At 32.7% G+C, this 20158-nt stretch overlaps 1 protein-coding gene across 1 annotated transcript; it reads right to left on the reverse strand.

The window, feature by feature from the left end:
* Nucleotides 1-739: 739 nt before the first annotated feature.
* Nucleotides 740-18423, reverse strand: LOC139706094 (zinc finger protein 420-like). The gene is made up of 4 exons (XM_071613768.1): nucleotides 18408-18423; nucleotides 17034-17103; nucleotides 6827-6953; nucleotides 740-1890 (listed from the first exon to the last, which is right to left on the reverse strand). Exons 2-4 carry the CDS (start codon nucleotides 17034-17036, stop codon nucleotides 869-871), a joined length of 1152 nt encoding a protein of 383 aa, XP_071469869.1. The 5' UTR covers nucleotides 17037-17103; nucleotides 18408-18423; the 3' UTR covers nucleotides 740-868.
* Between the last annotated feature and the right edge of the window lie 1735 nt (nucleotides 18424-20158).

Consider the following 20158-nt stretch of genomic DNA (forward strand, 5'->3'; position numbering starts at 1 on the left):
TCAATATGTTTCTCATGATTATATACAGCTTCCTACCACCATTCTGGGATTGCAAATCATAGAGCTTTCAATGACTTCCATTCCTCACTATATTTCACTAATCAGCTACTGCAGAATTAATTTCTCAACAAATTTGTATTAAATAAGTAGCAATTTAGACAAAACCAGATATAATTTACACCTGTGAAATTAAAACAATATATGTGGCAGTTTGCCAAAGAATACTTGGCATATTCAAAGAATAAAATGCAGAAGTTTACCAGAATTGTTGCTTTTCTTTACGAGATAGGGGAAAGTTTATTGTCATGTTGTTTCAAAATGACATTGACAGTTTCCTTATGAAAAATAAATAGTTGTTATTCTGTAACGTGGATTTTTTTTTACTCATTTTTCTTGCATACTGAGAAGGTATTTGCTGGGGTCAAACACAGTGAGATACTGATCAATCAATTGTATTTTCAACTAATGGTGTAAAATGCATCTCTGACACATTTGCAAGTGTTTTCATTTTATATAAAAGCCTCTTGCACATTCAGCATGAGAAGAGGTTGCTCATTAATTTTGGTATCAATACTGGGTTAGGTACATTGAAAAGATGTTGAGAAAATTACACCTATAATGATGGAATCTCCCAATTCTTCATTCTCATCTTTCCCGTGGTGCTTCTGCTATTCATATTAGTATGTTAACTTTACTTTGCATTGTCCATACAGTTTCTTAAAACACAAGACACTTAGAATTGAGGAAATCACATATAGCATGTTTATTTCATAAACTGATATAAGATTCAATAAAAGACTCACAATGTGACATAGAGTATTAAAATTTTATATAGCTAAAGATTTTTTAACAATGAATGATGGGCACCCTAAGCAAGTGTGTAGTTTTGACTGAAAGCTTTGCCATATTCTTTACATTTGTAGGGCTTCTCTCCAGTGTGAGTTCTACTGTGGCACATAAGGCCTACTTTACGACTGAAAGTTTTGTCACAATCTTTACATTTGTAGGGCTTCTCTCCAGTGTGTGTTCTGCTGTGGCAAATAAGGAGTGATTTTAGAATGAAAGCTTTGCCACATTCTTTACATTTGTAGGGCTTCTCCCCAGTGTGAGTTCTCCAGTGGTAAATAAGGCCTACTTTTTGACTGAAAGCTTTGCCACATTCTTTACATTTGTAGGGCTTCTCTCCAGTGTGTGTTCTGCTGTGGCAAATAAGGGGTGACTTTACACTGAAAGCTTTGCCACATTCTTTACATTTGTAGGGCTTCTCCCCAGTGTGAGTTCTATTGTGGCAAATAAGGCCTGCTTTTTGACTGAAAGCTTTGCCACATTCTTTACATTTGTAGGGCTTCTCTCCAGTATGAGTTCTGCTGTGGCGAAGAAGGTGTGATTTTACACTGAAAGCTTTGCTACAATCTTTACATTTGTAGGGCTTCTCTCCAGTGTGAGTTCTGCTGTGCCTAAAAAGGTCTGTTTTTTGACCAAAAGCTTTGCCACATTCTTTACATTTGTAGGGCTTCTCTCCAGTATGAGTTCTGTTGTGGCTAATAAGGTGTGATTTTACACTGAAAGTTTTGCCACATTCTTTACATTTGTAGGGCTTTTCTCCAGTGTGAGTTCTGCTGTGGCGAATAAGGTGTGAGTTTTTACTGAAATCTTTGCCACATTCTTTACATTTGTAGGGCTTCTCTCCAGTGTGAATTCTCTGGTGGTGAACAAGGCCTGATTTTTTATATGATTTCTGGTGTTCACTCTCACTTGTAGTTTTCCATATTTTCTTTTGTTGTAAATAGTCAAGATCACAACTTTTATATTTCCCACTTATCAATTTGTGAAATATATGTTTTATGCCCTTTTCTGATGAATATTCTTGGGTATCATGAAGAGTCCTGGCTGAAATAAACAGAAAATTTAAAAAAACAATATCTATTAGACAGGGATAAATATATTTTGCATACATAACATGAAATTAAGATAAAATAAGTACATCAAGAGTAAGTCCAAATCATCATAAAGAAAAAATATATCAGTTTAATAAAAATGTATAGACAAAATTACCTTGAGAATATTACCCCAATTCTTGTAGAGACCACAGTATCCAAGATGAGTACATCATTAAGAAAAGTAATATAATAAAGAGAAGGTAAGTATGTTACTTTTATCATCCACAGCGTTTTGTCCTCCATAAGATAATATTGTGTATTTAGGAAATATCTACCAGCTACCTTCACTCTCAGTAGAATAAGAAAAATGTAAAACATATACAAACATTTGTGGCTTTTTCAAAGAGTGTCCAAAAACTGGTTTTGGTCTACCATGACATACAGACATGAAAATAACTAGTATATTTTAAGTGATAATCCCACAAATATTCAACAAGGGTAAAGAGGCTATGAACTCTTAAAAAGAAATATGAACAAAAAATTTACTAAGAAATATACACATATATGTCTATAAAATTTTCCATAAAAACATTTTAAAAGAGTATATGGCCTATGGCCATAATACTTGGATGAAGTCAACACATAACAATCAAGCATAATAAATTGATTTTTATATTTCTAAATTTGTGTGATATGATGATTTCTTTCATTGACAAATACACCTTTTTTTATTCCCTAAATATATCATGTATTTTATACTATATGTACAAGGTAAAATGACTAAATAGAATGAATTAATGCACAAAAAAAGAATGAATTAACATAATCAGTTTTTCATATAATTATCAGTTTTGTTCTTACAAGGTATTGTATTCCTTCTAATAGTATTTATAAAGAATATAATACACTCACCATGTGGTAAAACAAAACTCTTGAACCTCTTATGTGCAATAAAAAAAAAAAAAAAATGAGACTTTGACTATAATATCAACCCTACACAAAACACAGTACCTGGTGAGCAAAATTTTACTCACTAAATTTCTGATTTCCAGACTTCCACATGTGAATCAAATGTTCCTGCAACTTAATCTCTGCATGCCACATTTCACTTACTACAAAGTCCTGCATATATTTCTTATAACATTTTAAAAGATAAAATATTTTTACAATTGAATAATAATAGTATATAACTACAATATTTTGACTCATTTGATCTTTGATGGGCACATACATTGAGTCCCTAGCTTTAAACTGAAAATAGTATGTGCACTGAACACAAAAGCAGAGGTATCTCTTCAATTTTCTGATTTAATTGTTCATGGATACATATTTAGCACTGGCATTTCTGGATCTTTAGGTCATCCAACTTTTAATTCTTCATGTGTAGTGCTTGAGATTAACCCCCCAAATTCTATATCACTGAAATACAACACAAGTCTTTTTAAAATTGTTTGAGTCATGCTGTTTCTAAATTTCTATGACTTCCCTAAAACATGAAGTACTTTTGCATGGCCTCCCAATTGGCAAATATTACAAGGATGTAGCACTGTTCTTGCCTATTTTTATTTATTTAAAAGTTTTTTATACTTTTTTCCCATAATGGGCTATATAATCTATGATTGGCTCCTTTAATGAACAAATAAAAATAATACAGCAAATATAAACAAAGAGAAGCATGGCTTAATCCAAGTGACAAAAAAGAAAAAAAAAAACATAAAGAACTGAAAACTAGGATACTGGCAGTTATGAATTACTCAAAGAAGACTAAATAATGGGGCTGGGGATGTGGCTCAAGAGGTAGCGCGCTCGCCTGGCATGTGCGGGGCACTGGGTTCGATCCTCAGCACCATATAAAATAAAATAAAGATGTTGTGTCCACCAAAAACTAAAAAAAAAAAAAAAAAAAAAAAAAAAAAATTAAAAGAACACTAAATAACTATTTAAAGAAAGTTTAGACCGTGAAATTGAGACCAAAAATATTAATATAAATAAGCACAAATTGTGTATGTGAATAATTCTTTAGGAAAAAATGAGAGGAGCATTCCTAGTGTGCAAAGCTGAAATTCTACCAATATGGGAGAGGCTTACCAAGCAAAACCAAGTTTAAGACAAGTCTAAGCAACTTGTGAAATAGTGTAAAAATTAAAAACCTAAAGGATATATAAAGAGAAGTGGGATATATATATATATATATATATATATATATATATATATATATATAATATATATATGAATGAAAAGAATCTAAGCATGCCACAATAAAAAGCAATGATCCAGAAATTAAATCATTAATCAAAATAGAAAATAATAAGAAATATAGAAAACAACTTACAAAGTAGAAGTATAATGAATTTTTCACTTCAAAATATTTATGATTATCAATGCAATATTGCAAAACACAAAACAAAAGAAAAAAAAAATACTAACAGAATTGAATCTAAAGAAAGAAACTGCCAAGTCAGTTCCAGCAGAGAGCATGGAAAGAAACCAAGCATGATCTGCTCCTAGAGGCCCTATTTGTTTAAAGGTGGATAATGCCCCTCCCTTTACATCTCATCCTTTTGCACAATTTTGAATCAATAAGACACAGTTTTAAATAATGAAATTTCTCATAATCCTTTTGGACAAGATTTTGTTGAGTGAGCAAATTGTATCCTAATACTTGCCTTTTAAAACAGAAACAAACAAAGATCTAACCTCTCTCATATTAATATGCATTAAATATTGTTTTATTTACAGTGAATGTGCTCAATATACAACATAAAGTTAAATACTCAAAATTGGTCATCTGCAGTGAATAGACATTTTATTCACAAACATCCATTGCCAAAAAAATTAGGTAATATATAAGACTCCATCTGACATGATCCTATGCCTTTGATCACATGGGGAAAAGCATAGACTGCTACACTTATGCCAACATCTCCTGTTTGGACTCTAGCTTGATGTATGAAATATAGCAATTATAAATGTTCATCAGGGACTTCACAAGCTGATTCCTAAGTTTCATTTAACCCTGGAAGAGAAGAGTCCCTCCAAACAAGAGAATAATCATTCTCCTCAAAAGAGGAGAAACGTTAAAAGGGGAACCCAACATAGTATAATTTCAGTTACTTGGGGTGATATAAAACCATTAACAACCTCAGCTCAACAGGTGTTGGCTAAAATGAGGTTAGAATGTGCTGTAGGTAACTTTCTTACTGCTTTAATTGGTAAACACACACAAATCTCTGTAAATGCTTTGGTCTTAGTAACAATGTTGCTCCGTTTCTGTACACCAGCTGTGGGAAATTCAGTACTGTCAGATCCAGGACTTCTACAACCCATTACAATATCTTGACTCACTTGGATGAAATTGTTACATACCTGCAAAAATGTCTCATGGTATTCATTGTTGTCTTAGCAGAATAACTGTGTCCTTACCATCCACATAGTATTTAATAGGTCACCATCCTGTGGAATTTATTCATAAAATGTCTATTCCTCTTGATAAAAACTCTGATGATTCAGTGAATCTTCTCTCTAAGGCAGAATTTGTTGCTTTGACATTCTCCTTAATGGGTTTTCCTGGATTAGCTCAACGGGCTTACAAAACTACTATGAAACTCGCCTATGCTACCATAAAAAGTATTAGTCATGCCTCCATGGCTGTTTAAATGCTTAATGAAGTACAAAAACATTTTCAAGCCATACTTGACAATCATGCTGCAATTGATTGTCTGTTATTGCTACATCATAAAAGATATCAGAAGTTTAATAAAATATGTTCCCTCAATTTCAGTGATAATAGTAGTTTTATTTAAAAAGAGTTAGATTAACTTAAATATATCATTAGTAAGGTCCAACAAGATGATGGATGTTTAGACTTGTTGGAATGGCTAACTTCATGTTTACTCAATTTCATCTGGGTCAAAAAATATTCATAGGTGAATGTTTACTGATGTTGGCACTTGCTGTTGTTTATGCCTGCACAAATTTGCCCCTACCAGCATTAAGGAGATAAGTAATATTATTTATTCAAAAGGCCTTAAAAAGAAGGTGGAGCTGTAGGTATTCTTACCTTGGAAATAGACAGGGTGATGGTAACTGGCACCCTGAGACCCACAATGTTAATGCCCAGCAGTTTCTCCCTGAAGCGATTAAGACAAATATACAAGTGCACTATCTAGTTTCTGTGGTAATGTCCTTAGGGAGAAGGGGCTCTATGTTTGTATTAACTGTACCTTATCTTGGTTAGCTAGCACTTGGGGTTAAAATAAGGCTGGGTTACAATGTATGAACGGTAACAGAAGCTATGTGATTTTGGGGTATACTATATGCAGCCAAGAAGAGAAGTGGCCAGTTTTTTCTTTTTTTCTTTTCAATGTGTGTGTGTCTCTCTCTTCTGTTTGCTTCTTTACAGGTTTCCTCACAAGAAGATTTGTAAGAGACCATGCTGGCCCTCACAACAAAAGGTAAGTTTTGGTGGTTAATATGAATAAACTGGGACATCAGTAAAGAAGAACACAAAGGACTACAAAGAATTTGAAAATGTAATAAATATAGGGCAGTATGTGTTCAATGATTACAATAAAAAGAAATAAACATAAGCTTCTGAAAATTTTTTCTGCTGAATAACTACTCTGTCAACATTTTTTAGTTTGGTTTTCTCCATTTGAACATCTCAACTGTGTCCCCTGCTATGTCTAGGCTACAATAGTTTAAATCACTAAATTATGTTAGGTACTACTTATCTAAAGTGAAGGATGTATAACACACCAAGAAAGAGAGAGATTAAAGAATAAAATAATATATATTAAAGAGTAAAATATCTGTACTAAAAATGCCCTTTTTCTTTGAAACACAAATCTGAAACTCATTCTTACAGAGAAGTTCCCAGAAGATATAACAGAAGTAAATTAAATAATAATTAGTAATTAAAATATTTAAAAGGAAATTAAACTTACCCAGGAAGGCAAAGTTTCTATAGTTCTCTAACATCACATCTTTATATAAGTTTTTCTGAGCAGGTTGAAGGCATTCCCATTCCTCTTCAGTAAAATCAATGGCTATATCCCTGAATGTTAACAGTACCTGAAATAAGAATAGGTAAATAAATAAACACATTGACCACATGAACATTTGCACAGTCTGTAATGTCACTGAAGTTGAAATGAGTGTTAGTAGACTATTATGTAGGTGGTGTTTTGGAACACAAAGATACCATTATCTACGTCTGCAGAAAAAGTGATTTAAGTTCAAAAAAGTATATATACTCCACATTTATGAAACACAATATAAAACTCAGGCATTACCACAAAAATATATATTTTAAAATTTTTGTATCATGATCTAAATTATACATGCTGTTTAGATAAGAAAATTATGGTAATTAAGAAAGGGAATCATCAGATTCTAATTGTACAACCACTAATCAGACATTTACTAAAGTGTAAAATCTTATTTGTTATTTCTCTGATAAAGCTGGCTGGTCTTAATATGTAGTGAGATCTCTAGTAATTCCAATACGAATGGTATAAGAAAAATTTTGAAATGTAACAAGGTAGACAGACCACTTAATGGAAATATTGAATAGTGAATTTAAGTTCAAACATTTTATCATATTTGTGTATGTTATTAATATACAAAATAGCAACAACAATCCTGTTTGGATTTTCCTTTTTATAATTTTAACATTTTTTCACATACAAAATATGTAATATATATATCTATATATACAAACTTTGATTGATGTATATATTGTATGATGTTTATAATAGAATATACATATAGCTCTTCAAACAAATATAATTTTTTTTTTATATTTTATTGGTTCTTTCTAGTTCTACCTGATAGTAAAATCAATTTTTATGGTATGAAGCAGGCATGGAATATATCTTATCCTAATTAAAATCCTGTGCTTCTTGGTGACTACGATGGTAGGATTCACTCAGGTATATATATGTATATATATATCCTTAATATTTTTATCCCCTTCCCTTTTATTTATTTATTTAATCATTATTTATTTATTCATTTATTTTACCATCGTGCAATCTACTGATCTTCTTTTCTTACCCTTCTTCATTTTATGAACTTTAGATTTTACATATCAGCAATAACTTTCAACCTTTGGTTTTAAAGAAATGGTTTGCTTTTTTTAGCATAAAATCTCCAGATTCATCCATTTCCTAGCAAATATTATAAAGTAGTTCTTTTATGGCTGATTAATAGTTTATTGTATACATAAGCAACAGTTTTTTATCCTGTCATCATTGACTGGATCCATTCATTATTGAATGGTTGGTTTTATAGCTTAGCTATTGTGAATTGTGTTGCTATAAACATTAATGTGGGTGTGTCAATGTAGTATGCTGATTTTATATCCTTCAGGTATATACAGTTAAGTCAAAAAACTGAGTTAAATTGTGGTTTCCTTACTTTAACAATATCTGTACAGGTTATTATCTTTCACTTAGACCTTCATACAGCTGCAATAATTGGAATTCATGAGGTTGAAAATAAAACATACAGAAAAAAATTAGTAAGCCATAAAATGATTAAGAATTTATTATCAAGTCATCCATCCCAATGAAAAGTAAATTTTATAAACTAAAAGTAAAGAAAATATTAAGCAAAAGAGCAAAATTAGAAGCTATTGAAGATGAACATAACAGAGAGAGAGTTACCAATATCAATGTTGGTGCTGTTAAAAAGCAAATGGGCCAGGTCAAGTGATGGACAACTGTAGTTCCAGTGACTGAGGAGGATAAGGAAAAAGGATCATAAATTCTAAGACAATATTATATATAATATCGTCTTATATATATTGTATTGAGCAACTTATTGAGGCACTTAGCAACTCAGCAAGACTCTGTCTCTAAATAAACTATATTTTAAAAAAAAGACTGAGGATGTGGCTTCATGTTAAGCACCCCTGGGTTCAATCTTCAGTATAAATTTTTTTTAAAAAGCAGATACAATTTAAAAAGCATTAGCAAATTTGAAAATTCAACAAATAAAAATTATGTCAATTATGTAATACATAATTGCAAATATATGCATATATAATTATTTCTCACTTGATGGAAATACACTCTGAAAAATTTATCAAAAGAATATTCTGCAATTGTTCAATTCTCTGAGTGTAATGACAAGAATCTAGATAGTATAGACTAGTACATGGCTAAGACATTTGCTATATCCACTGTTGTACATAAAGTCTACTGCTGACCAAAATACCATGATGCCACATGATTGATGTTATGAAGTTAAATCAATCAGGGTAGACCTCATAATAAAATAATTGGTGGAATTACAGAAAACAACAACAGCAATAAAACTCTTGGTAAGTCTCTTGTTATTTAGGCAGTGATACATAATGAAGATTACAGTGCAGGGAAGAGGAAAAATGGCTTTCATTCCAAAGAAAGATGCTAGGATATTGGGGAAACAGTGTGATAATAAAATGCTATTTTATCCCTTCACTCATAAAACATAACAACTTATTTTGACACATTAAATGCTGAATATAAGTTATTAATAAATAATACTGAAATATATAAGAAAGTACAAAGCTCAAAAGTTTACATTCAAAAGATAGGGTGCATATGGTGTTTCACACTTGAAATATCTTCTATTCTGGAGTCTAAGGCATGAAATTCAAAATTTAAGGCCAACTGAAGAAATTGAGCAAACCCCATCTGGAAATAAAATTTAAAAGAGAGCTGAGGATATGCTCAGCAATAGGACACTTTAGTTGAATCCCTAATATCACAAAAGAAAAAAAAAATAGTTTTTTGTTTTGAAAATTATACAATATAATATGTTTAAACTTATGAATTACAAAATATTAATATAAAAAATCTATTCATCAAATTATTACATTAAAAGGTGCAAAAGTGACAAGGTAAAAAAAAAAACTAATTTCCTCACATATAATCAAACACTTATAAGAGGAAAGAAAAAATAAAATATTGCAAAAGAAAAGCAGAATAAATTCTTGAAGACCCACTTTAAAAAGGATATATCTAAGTGTTCAATAATCATTAAAACTCAAAATCTTTAGAAATTAGGTAACATTGAATAAAATCACATCATATAGATGAATTAAATAGTATTGATGAATATGTGGAATAAATGCATTCACAAAAGAGGAAAATAAAAATTTAAGCTTTTATTATTCATTTGTAGAAACTGTTTTGTTATCAAATGCATATGATACACCCACACAAGAAACAGAGTCTAAAATTACAGCGACTGTACATATGAGAATACAGCCATATTTTCCAGAGTTGAAACAAAGGGGCATGGTTAAAGAGGAAGAAATAATTATTAAATTTTATAAATAGTAAACTCTAGAAGCTAGAATTTTTTGATGTATTACATCCAGTTTGACAAACAGTATAAAATACCATGTATGTTTTATGCTGATGTCACATGAATATTGCATTTCATATGCAAGCATATTTAAAAAAGGAATATGCAGTATTTAAGAAAATAAAAATACAGAAAAAGCACATAAAAGACTCAAATATTCAACATATTTACAAAGAAAACTATTATAAAAATGGCCATTTTCCCTAATTTAAACTATAATAAAACTGGTCAAAATTTTACCATGATTTACTTTTTGTTAAAGAAGAAATCAAAACAAAAACTTCTAAAATTCTCCTGGAAATTTAAATGTATATAAAATTAGCCAAGAACTCTCTCATATATAAGAGCAAATGTACTAGTGATCATTAACTGACACTAATACATGTTATAATATTACAATAGTGTAGTAATTTTAAGATAAAGAAATCACAATACAGAAAACTACATAGGGTAATTCATATGTATGCAAATATCATTTTATTGTTAAGTCTTGTAAGTATATATATCAAAACATATCAATAAAAGTATTTAATGTGAATGAATGCTACAATCCAACCTCAAAGTAGATGTTAGAACAAGAGACACAGATCACAAGTTGGGACTTGTGTGCAGAATGTGTGTAACACTGGAATTATACACAAGCATTCACCAAACAGCAGATATAAAGAAAGATAATTTTTAAAAAGATAAAATAAAAATAAAAGCAGAATACAAACCTCCCTTCATTTATGGATACACCAAATAAATATATACTCCTGTTTTGAGTCCTTCTTAAAACTGTAAAGGAATTAGAGGCACACACATTGGAAAACTGAAAAGAAAAAAAAATCTACCAAGAGATGAGTAGAATGCACTTGAGCATCATCCTGATTTGAGCAATAAGCCATATTACTAGAACAAAATGCCCAAATCCAGTGTTAATAGGAATAAAGGAAGACTGATTTGGGTTTGAAATACAGCATATTTAACTCTAAATTTCCTATAGTCTAGCACAGTGTTTCCTTCTTCCATATCCATAATTGGAGTACTACTTACTCTTCCACTTTTTGAGAGTAAGCCATTCTAACAGCTGTGCTCAAGCTGCAGAAGATCTTATAGTTGGCTGGTGTACTAAAATTCTGATGCAAGCTTTTTAGATTCCAGGTTTGAATGCTAATTTATCTGTATACACAGAGGAAGGAATAAGATGTATACGAGTATCAACTCCAGGGGGAAAAAATGTAAGTGGTTTTCTAAGGCCATGCAAGATCCATGAGCTTTTTTCCATTAGACCAGAGTGGAAGAGGTGTTAAATCTTAAGGGAACCTTTAATTCCTTAGAGGGATTTGCCAACATTCTCTAAAAATGCAAAGAGCTGTTGCTGACAGTTGAACTTTTATCTAGACAGTACAAAAAATTAACAGGGAAATACAGACCACCACTGAAATCCAAAGTGGCAGTTTAGCACTTCCTGAGCTCTCTCACCCAGCTCACTATACTAATAACACCAGACCTAACCAATTCTTTCTGTAAGTAATTTGTCCTGATATTAACTTTTTACATTCAATGGACTATATCTGAAACCTCAAAGCATTGAAAGCACTGGCAACTGTGCAGGTGCTAATCTCCCTAGATCAAAAAGGAGTGGTTTCACATTGGTGTGCAAACATTGCAATGAGCTAAAATCTCTAATATTAGTGAAGAAAATTATTAGAATCACAGATCCCTCTTTATTTTAAGGTGTACATCAATTTTTTTCCAGTGAGCGTAAGGCACCCTGGAATCTAAAAAGCTTGCATCAGAATTTTAGTGCACCAGCCAACTATAAGATCTTCTGCAGCTTGAGAACAGCTGTTAGAATAGCTACTCTGAAAAAGTGGAATAGTAAGTAGTACTCCAATTATATGAATATGGAAGAAAGAAACACTGTGCTAGACTATAAAATTAGTGAAGACATTTTTAAAAAAATGGAAGTTGAGAGTTCTCTCAGTTACTTCTTTGACAAACTAAACCTTCTACATTTATACTGCTCTTGAACAAGAAAAGCCCCAAGTACTGGTCTGGGCTTACAAGAGGCATTAGATGTGCCAGCTGTGGGATCCTCATATTACATAGTTCTGAAACACAGTTCCAGGAAAATACTAGAGTATGGAATGAGAATGCTCTCATATACATTCCACAAAAGGAAATCAGAGCATAAAAACACTCTGAAAGGTGGTCTGCCCTTGGAGACACAAAGGAAGAATAGAAACACATGATTTTGCCAAGATCAAGGGATTCTTCTTTACTTTTCAATCATGTAAAATGCCCATAAACAACAACAACAACAAAAATTTTGCTTTTGATTTTTTTTTTCTATGGTACTGGAGATTTGAAACAGGAGCATGTTAATTCTGGGCTACATACCCGGCCATGTATTAAAATTTTGAGACAGGTTTTTCTAATTGTCTAAGTTACGGATGTTTACCTTGAAATTGCAATCTTACTGGCTTAGCCACTTGAGTCTCTATAATTAATATGCATGTATCATTGAACCCAGAGAGAGAAAAAAATACTTTAAAAGTCTCATCCAGTTTTGTTATAACAATTGAAAATACCGTGTTCATTTGAAATATAATATGGGTAAAGTAACTGATAATACTGCAGAACAGAAACTAATAATACTGGGAAAGGGGGAAGTTGTAATTGAAAAGGAAGTGTATCAAGAAGCTAGGAATTAAACCAGAGACTCTGTGTCTACTAGAGTAAAATGCAGGCTTTAATCTTCATCATGTGGAATTAGGCCCCAATTTCCTTAATAAGACACCTATAACACAAGAATTAAAACAGATAATCAATAAATGGGATGGAATCAAACTAAAAAGTTTATTCTCAGCAAAAGAAACAATGTGTGAGGTGAAGAGAGAGCCTACATCCTAGGATGAAATTTTACCCCTCATACATCAGATAGAGCACTAATCTCTAGGGTACATAAAGAACTCAAAAAGCTAAGCAAATAACAACAACAACAACAACCCAATCAAGAAGTGGGCCAAGGGTCTTAACAGAGAATTCTTAGAAGAGAATATACAATCAATCAACTTTTTTCTATATATCTGATTGGTTATGGTGCTCCCTTTACAGGGCCAAGCATAGTTCTGGTTCAGTTTCTAAGGAAGGGAGACACGAGCAAGAAGTATTCTCAACTCTCCTTTATAAATTATCAAATACAATTTTCTACATCATTTTCTAAACATAGCTGGACATGGGAAATATAGGCTTGGAGCAGAGAACATTTTTTATTAGAAACACTGTGTAAAAGAAAGACAAAATATATATATATATATATATATATATATATATATATATATATATATATATATATATATATATTTGCATCACATTGAACCATAAGAGAAATGGAACCTGGAATTCAGAAAAGAAAGATTCAAACTTTTATACTTGGGAATGTGGATGACATGGATGCCTAAAGTGAAAAGGTTATTACAAGCTTTTGAAAAAAAATTCATGTGAGTAGCAGATAATTGTTAACCAATTAGAATCTGCACAGTGTCTCCCAGGGGCTTTGTCAGCTGTGTACCACAGAACATACAGGTATTCATAGCCCCATGGAGAGCATTATTCATCTGTGCCCTCTAAAATTATTCCCATAGTAGAGATGAAAAAACATGGGTATCTGGATACTAAATGGCAATTCAGCAGCCCACAGAAAACTACCCAGAGACAGAACTGTAGAAATTTCTTCAAAGACCATCAATGTATTGTTAGCTCCTGACACAGGGATGTCAATCTGGGGAAATATTATTTTCTCTCCATTTTGAAGAGAGTGCATTGAGAATACATTTCAGGGCAACATAAATACTTTTTTTTTTTTTTTTTTCATGTTAAGAAACTTTTCAGAAACAGAGCTCACAAGACAGATTTCTTAGAAGGGTAAATGCCTGGAGATTACAAAATGAAAAAAAACACATCAGTGGCCCTGAGTGACTCAGTAAGGAAATAAATCTAAAGGTTATTAGAAACTGAAAAGAAAAAAAGTAACTATTTCTAAAAATAAATATGTTCATTAGTTGCTGTCTCCACCACATATCATTAAGTAAACAACAAATTATGTATGAATATTTCTAGGATTGGCCAAATTGTATTCCATATGATTTTATATTAAACCCCAAAATCCAGAAATAGAATTCATGATTCACTGCCAAAAATATTACAGAAAAAAGTTTTTTTAAGGAGTGGATGTTTAGTGAATATGTCATTGAAGAATTTTATTACCATATGAGTTTAAAGAAATTTATTCATTTTCCTGCAGCCATAGTGTAGATCAATTTCTTATTTAATTTTCCCATAGTAATTAACAAAGATAAGCCCTAGAATCCACTTTAAATAACCTACCCTTACAATCATACAAGAAACTTATAATAAATGATGAGTAAAAAAAGTCAATTTAAAAAAATAATTTAAACCTTTTTCTTTTTCCTGAAATCAATCTCTAGCTGCATTTTTGGATCATTTTCTCATCTTTTAAGCCAAAAAGATATAAAGGACAGAAGTTTGAACTGCAAATTTATACATGAGATATGTTTATTAACTATAAAAATTCAAAATCTTTAGAAATTTAATAAATCCAAAATAAAAACCCATCATGGGAAAAATTAAGTAATATTGATGAACATTTAAAACAAATTAATAATCATTAACTCAAAAGGAGTTTAAATTAGTATCTATTTGTGGAAACTATTTTGATATTGAATATACATGATACTCCCCATCACAGAGATTTACTGAAATTAGAGCATATGTGATCATGATAACATATAAGTATGCAATGGTACTCACCCAAACACTTGAAGCCCAAGGGCATGGCACAATACAATATACATCTTGGAAGAGATAAATAATAATCTGTAGGAAAAATGGTCACTAGGGCCAGTCTCATTTCATAATATATCCAGTTTAAAAAAGAGCATAAAACACTATGTATAATTTTTACATAGGTGCCTGATGCAAGTGGTATTTCACATGTGTACATTTTTAGAAACAAAATATGTAGAACTTATGAGAAAATAAAAGTCACAAAAAGCACATAAAACACCGAATTATACATCCCATGTATAGATGATAAAACTAATCATTATAAAGGTGATAATTTTCCTTCAAATTAACCCACAATATATCTCACCAAAATTGCTATGTACAAATATGAATATATCACAGTGAAGTCTACTTTTATTTGTATTCTATAAAGCAATAATTAAAATAAAACTATAAATAAATATATGATAGAAGAAGTAGGAGAATAAGGAAAGGGGAACTACTGGATATTGAAGGGGAGCAAATTATATTCCATATATTATGGTTATGTCAAAATAAACCTGACTATTAAATACAACAATGATGCAATAATAATAAAGAAAAAAAAAAAAAAAAAAACAAGCTTTACTTTAAATAAGAAACCAAAGCATAAATTTTCAAAATTCATCTACAAAGTTATATGTAACTTTAGCCAAAAACCTTTTCAATTATAAGAGCAACAAAAGAACTCATCATGACCTACTACTATTCATATATATTGTGAAATTATAATATTACAATAATCATCAAAGCATCGCAATATAAATAAGATCCCTATGTGAATGCATATGTATGTAAAAACAGTATGTTTTATTGTAATAGCAAATTCTAGATAAATCAAACCATAACAAAAGTAATCTCAGCACCTTAGATAGGACCTTTCTCAAAATAAATTTATACCTCTTAGGGCTGTTTACTGGTGAATAGTCCTTGCTTCCCCAATGCTGACGTATAACACCAGAGAAGTGCGCCGAGGCAAGTTTAGAGTGGAAAGTATAAGCTTTATTAAAGGACAGCAGAAAAGACTTCTCCCCAGAGGAAAAAGGGGACCCAAGAGGTGGAATCCATGAAAGGGTTTTTTTTTTTTTTTTTTTTTTTTAACTAAGGTCTTTTTAGCTTTTTTATAGCTAAGGTCTTCCTTCAGCTATCCTGCATTCCTGTCACATTGCTGTCCTTTGTTCTGTTATCTTGCAGTGATGGAATGTAGGTGGGAAGGCCCAAAGTGTGGGGGACAAGTGGGCTGAAGGAGTTATCTGGGCAGGAAGGGCTTTTGGATTACCATCTCCATGTTTGCTATGAGCTGCTTCATTAAAATTTGCTTGGGATGGGCTCAGGGCCTTGGGACATTTTCAATTCCCCTTTTCCTGGACTCCATTCTCAATATGGTGTTCATTCTTGATTTTATTGAATATTAGACCCAATTTACCTAACTACACTAACTACCTATCTGTAAATCTGGCTTCACTACCAAGGATATGGCTAAGTAGTACAGTATCCCTCAGTTCACCTAACTTTAACAAAATAATAACAATGAAGAAAGTAAAAATAAAAGAAAGTCAAAATGAAAATTAGCTGGCTCAAGAGGAAATTAGGTACCCGAAAATGACAGCTCCTCTCCTGAAGAAAATGGCCCTTGGAGATTTGATTTTGATAATTATTCCACCTGTCAATCTCCAGCATCTGGGCTGCAGGAACACCCCTGCCACATAGTATTTTATGCAAGTGCTGAGGATGCCCTTTGAGCATAAGGAAGGCAGCAAAGAGTCTCTGCCATTGACATGTTCCCCACCTGGTTGGCCAGAAGGACTGAGGACATAGTGGCCCAGTGGAGGACTTAAGCCTGCAGACTCCAGAGACTGCCCAGAGTCCCAATCTGCTAGCTCCTGTTTTCAACACAGCCAGTCTTGTGGTTCCAATAGTCTTTCTGCCCCAGCCTCCCTTGCTAGGCCAATGCACACTCACCATTGCCTGGTTCTCAGGAGTAGGGCTACTTGGGATCCTCAGTTCCTGCACAGCAGAACAACCTGTGACTCTGAAGGGTGAGATTCAAATGGAAAAAATGGAGGATTCCGGAGATAAGAAGTGAAAGCCCACCCTCCTCCTCCCTGATGACACATAGGATTGCACAGTTCCCACAAAATGCTCTTGATTGGAAGGAGCTTCAGATCATGAACACTGAATGTGAGAGAAGTGAGCCCTTTTTTTGAGTGACAGGGAATATTATCCAATTCAGGCATGAATAAGGGCTAGAATCTCAGGTCGTTGAGTGCTGCTTTTTTTTTTTTTTTTTTTTTTTTAATCTGAGAAATGTTATTTTAAGGCAAGGTTTTTTTCCATAAGTGGGAACTAACCCAACCAACAGAACATTTTCATTTAAACTTACATATAAGGTCATTTCAGTTTATGGATTATATACGCTTGTATATTATTCAGGAATTAATATAAAATAATGACAATAACTATCAAATTTTATTTAATCTTTTTTTATCTCTGTTCTTTTTAGGTGACAGATTGAACTTTGAACTGGGAAGAAGCCCCCTAAAGTAAAAATGCCCAATAAAAACAACACATAAGGGGCTGGATTGTGGCTCAGCAGTAGAGTGCTCACCTCTCATGTGCAAGACCCTGGGGTCAATCCTCAGTACCACATAAAAATAAATAAGTGAAATAAAGGTATTGTGTCCAGCTACAGCTTAAAAAAAAATACATAAAAAAAAACATAAGGTACAAGGTGAGAAACCAACCTCTACCTCAGAGCAAAGACTGTCCAAGGAAGGGGGCATGACTCTTGTCCTTGCAAAGACCCACAGAGCACTCCTAGGCTCATACCCACCCTGCTGCATTGTTTATCTACAAATAAAAGGAGAGATCTGCTGTGCCTGGTGTCCCTGACTCAGTCAGGCTAGGTGGGGATCCATAGCAACCCCCTAGCAGCCACCAATCAGCATGAGACAGGGAAAATACCTGAGATGCTAGATGACCTTCCCAGTACTTTATTGTGGTTGATAACATTTTGGGAAATCATATAGTTCAGCACATACACCCCTCATGGCCTAAGCCAATCAGTTCAAATGAATCCCCATCTTGTACTAACCAATCACCCTTACCCAACTTGTTCCAACCAGTGAATGTGCTAATCATGTTTTAGAGTTCTTTATGATTTTCCCAAGGTGTGTGATGATTTGCTAAGAGATGCTATGATGTATGTGGGGTACATGCCTTCCCCAAAGAGTTATAAAACTGCTGCAAACCCGGGGCTCAGTGCCTCTAAGCTACCAGTTGCTGTGTGTGTAGAGGACTGAGCTAGCTTGCAATAAAAACCTCTTTGGTACTTACATCAATCTTGGTCTCTGGTGGTCTTTTGGGGGTCCCACATTTGAACATAACAGTCTCTCCTGAAACCCATGGGAAAAGAAGACAGCACTCCAGTTCTCTAGGACTGCAGTTTCATAGCACAAAAAGTTGCAAAAGCGGGGTGACTTGAGAACTTACACGGATAACAGGGTTTAGACAAACATAATACAAAGGCATGTAGTAGGTTAATGGTCTAAATGGTTTAGCACTTAGGGAGTAAATTTAGATCACAACATCAGAATGTATGATGCACCACTAAAGTTTCAGAGTGAGTTGCTATTTGGTCAGGGAAAGCCAGAATTTATAAGTCATCACTAAAGTTTCAGGGAGGGTTGTTATCTCATCAGGGAAAACCAGACATGGGTGAGTTCAAGGCACTGGTAGGCATTTCAAGCAAGTTTACAAATCATGGTAATTTATAATGAAGCAGAAATTAACTTTTCATGCCTTTGTGATGAGATGGCTTCCAATCTTAAAAGGAAATTAGGCTGTATTTTTCACTTGCTATAGCCCTAGCTTTCAAAGTATATGTTTCATACTTTAACAAGTATGAGAATTAAATTATTAATATTAATTACTACTAATATTCTGCAGCCTATGCAGTACTGTTGGAATGGCTATTATAAAAATCTAAAATTGTTATGTATGGTGGCATATGCCTGAAATTCTAGAAGCTATGAAAAATGACACAGGAGAATTATTAGTTCAAAGACAGCCTCATTAACATAACAAGGCTACAATCAACTTAATGAGAGCCTGTCTCAAAATATAACATTAAAAATAATGTGGATGTATCTCAGTGGTATGCACCCCTGGGTTCAATACTCAGCACAAAACCATACAACACCAAGCAAATATCTCATAATTAATAGGGATTCCAGGGTACAGAAATATGTAAAAATGTTGGTGACAATATAAATTTAATAAATATATTTTTATAAAAGTGTTAAGGTTCTTTAAAAGGCCAAAATAAAAATGCCACATAATCCACTAGTAATAATTTGGGGTAGCAGTGCAAGGTCGTACATGCCTGTACTTCCAGTGGCTTAGGAGGATAAGAGGTAGAAAACTAGAGGTTTATTCTCAAGTTAAATACCAGCCTCAATAACTTGGCAAGGTCTTAAGAATCTCAGTAAAATCCTCTCTCAAAAATACATAAATAAATAAAAGTGTTGGAGACTGGGTATATAGCACACTGGGTAAAGTGCCCTGGGGTTAATCTCCAGTATTTAAATAAATAAAAAGATATAAATAATAATTCTTGGTAAAAAAAAAAATGCCATACAATCCAATAATAATAACTCAAGGTATATATGTAAAAAATTTGAAATCCTTTTGCTAAAGATATTGCCACATGTCTATTTTTATTGTATCTTTATTCACAGTATCTAATAAAAGGAAACAAATAAAGTACCTTTTAGATAGAAAGTATATCAGAAAATGCCTTCCAGCTGCAAAGCATCCAATTAGTCCATCCCTTCAGAAGCTGCACACTTAAAATTCAAACTGGTCCCTAGAAGGCAAGACTCAGAGAGTGGTGTTTTCTAAATACTCCAAAAAATTTGGAATCTCTGGGAACCTTGTTCCAGATATTCTAAAACTCAGAACTAGGTCATATGGGAGGTCAGAATGAGAACACAAGACATAGTAAATTCTTTAATGGGGAATCTTAACTCAGACACTGTCATAACCAAAAGCAGTGCTGGAGATAAAAAATAGATTCTGTTTCACTG

This window comes from Marmota flaviventris, chromosome 6, assembly GCF_047511675.1.
Source record: "Marmota flaviventris isolate mMarFla1 chromosome 6, mMarFla1.hap1, whole genome shotgun sequence".
Taxonomy (NCBI): Eukaryota; Metazoa; Chordata; class Mammalia; order Rodentia; family Sciuridae; genus Marmota; species Marmota flaviventris.

What these genes read in the sequence shown, in the direction of transcription:
- LOC139706094 (XM_071613768.1), bottom strand. An exon ending in TAGAAACTTTGCCTTCCTGG is followed by an intron (nt 1,891 to 6,826) that starts GTAAGTTTAATT and finishes TGTTTATTTCAG; the next exon opens with CCAGGACTCTTCATGATACC.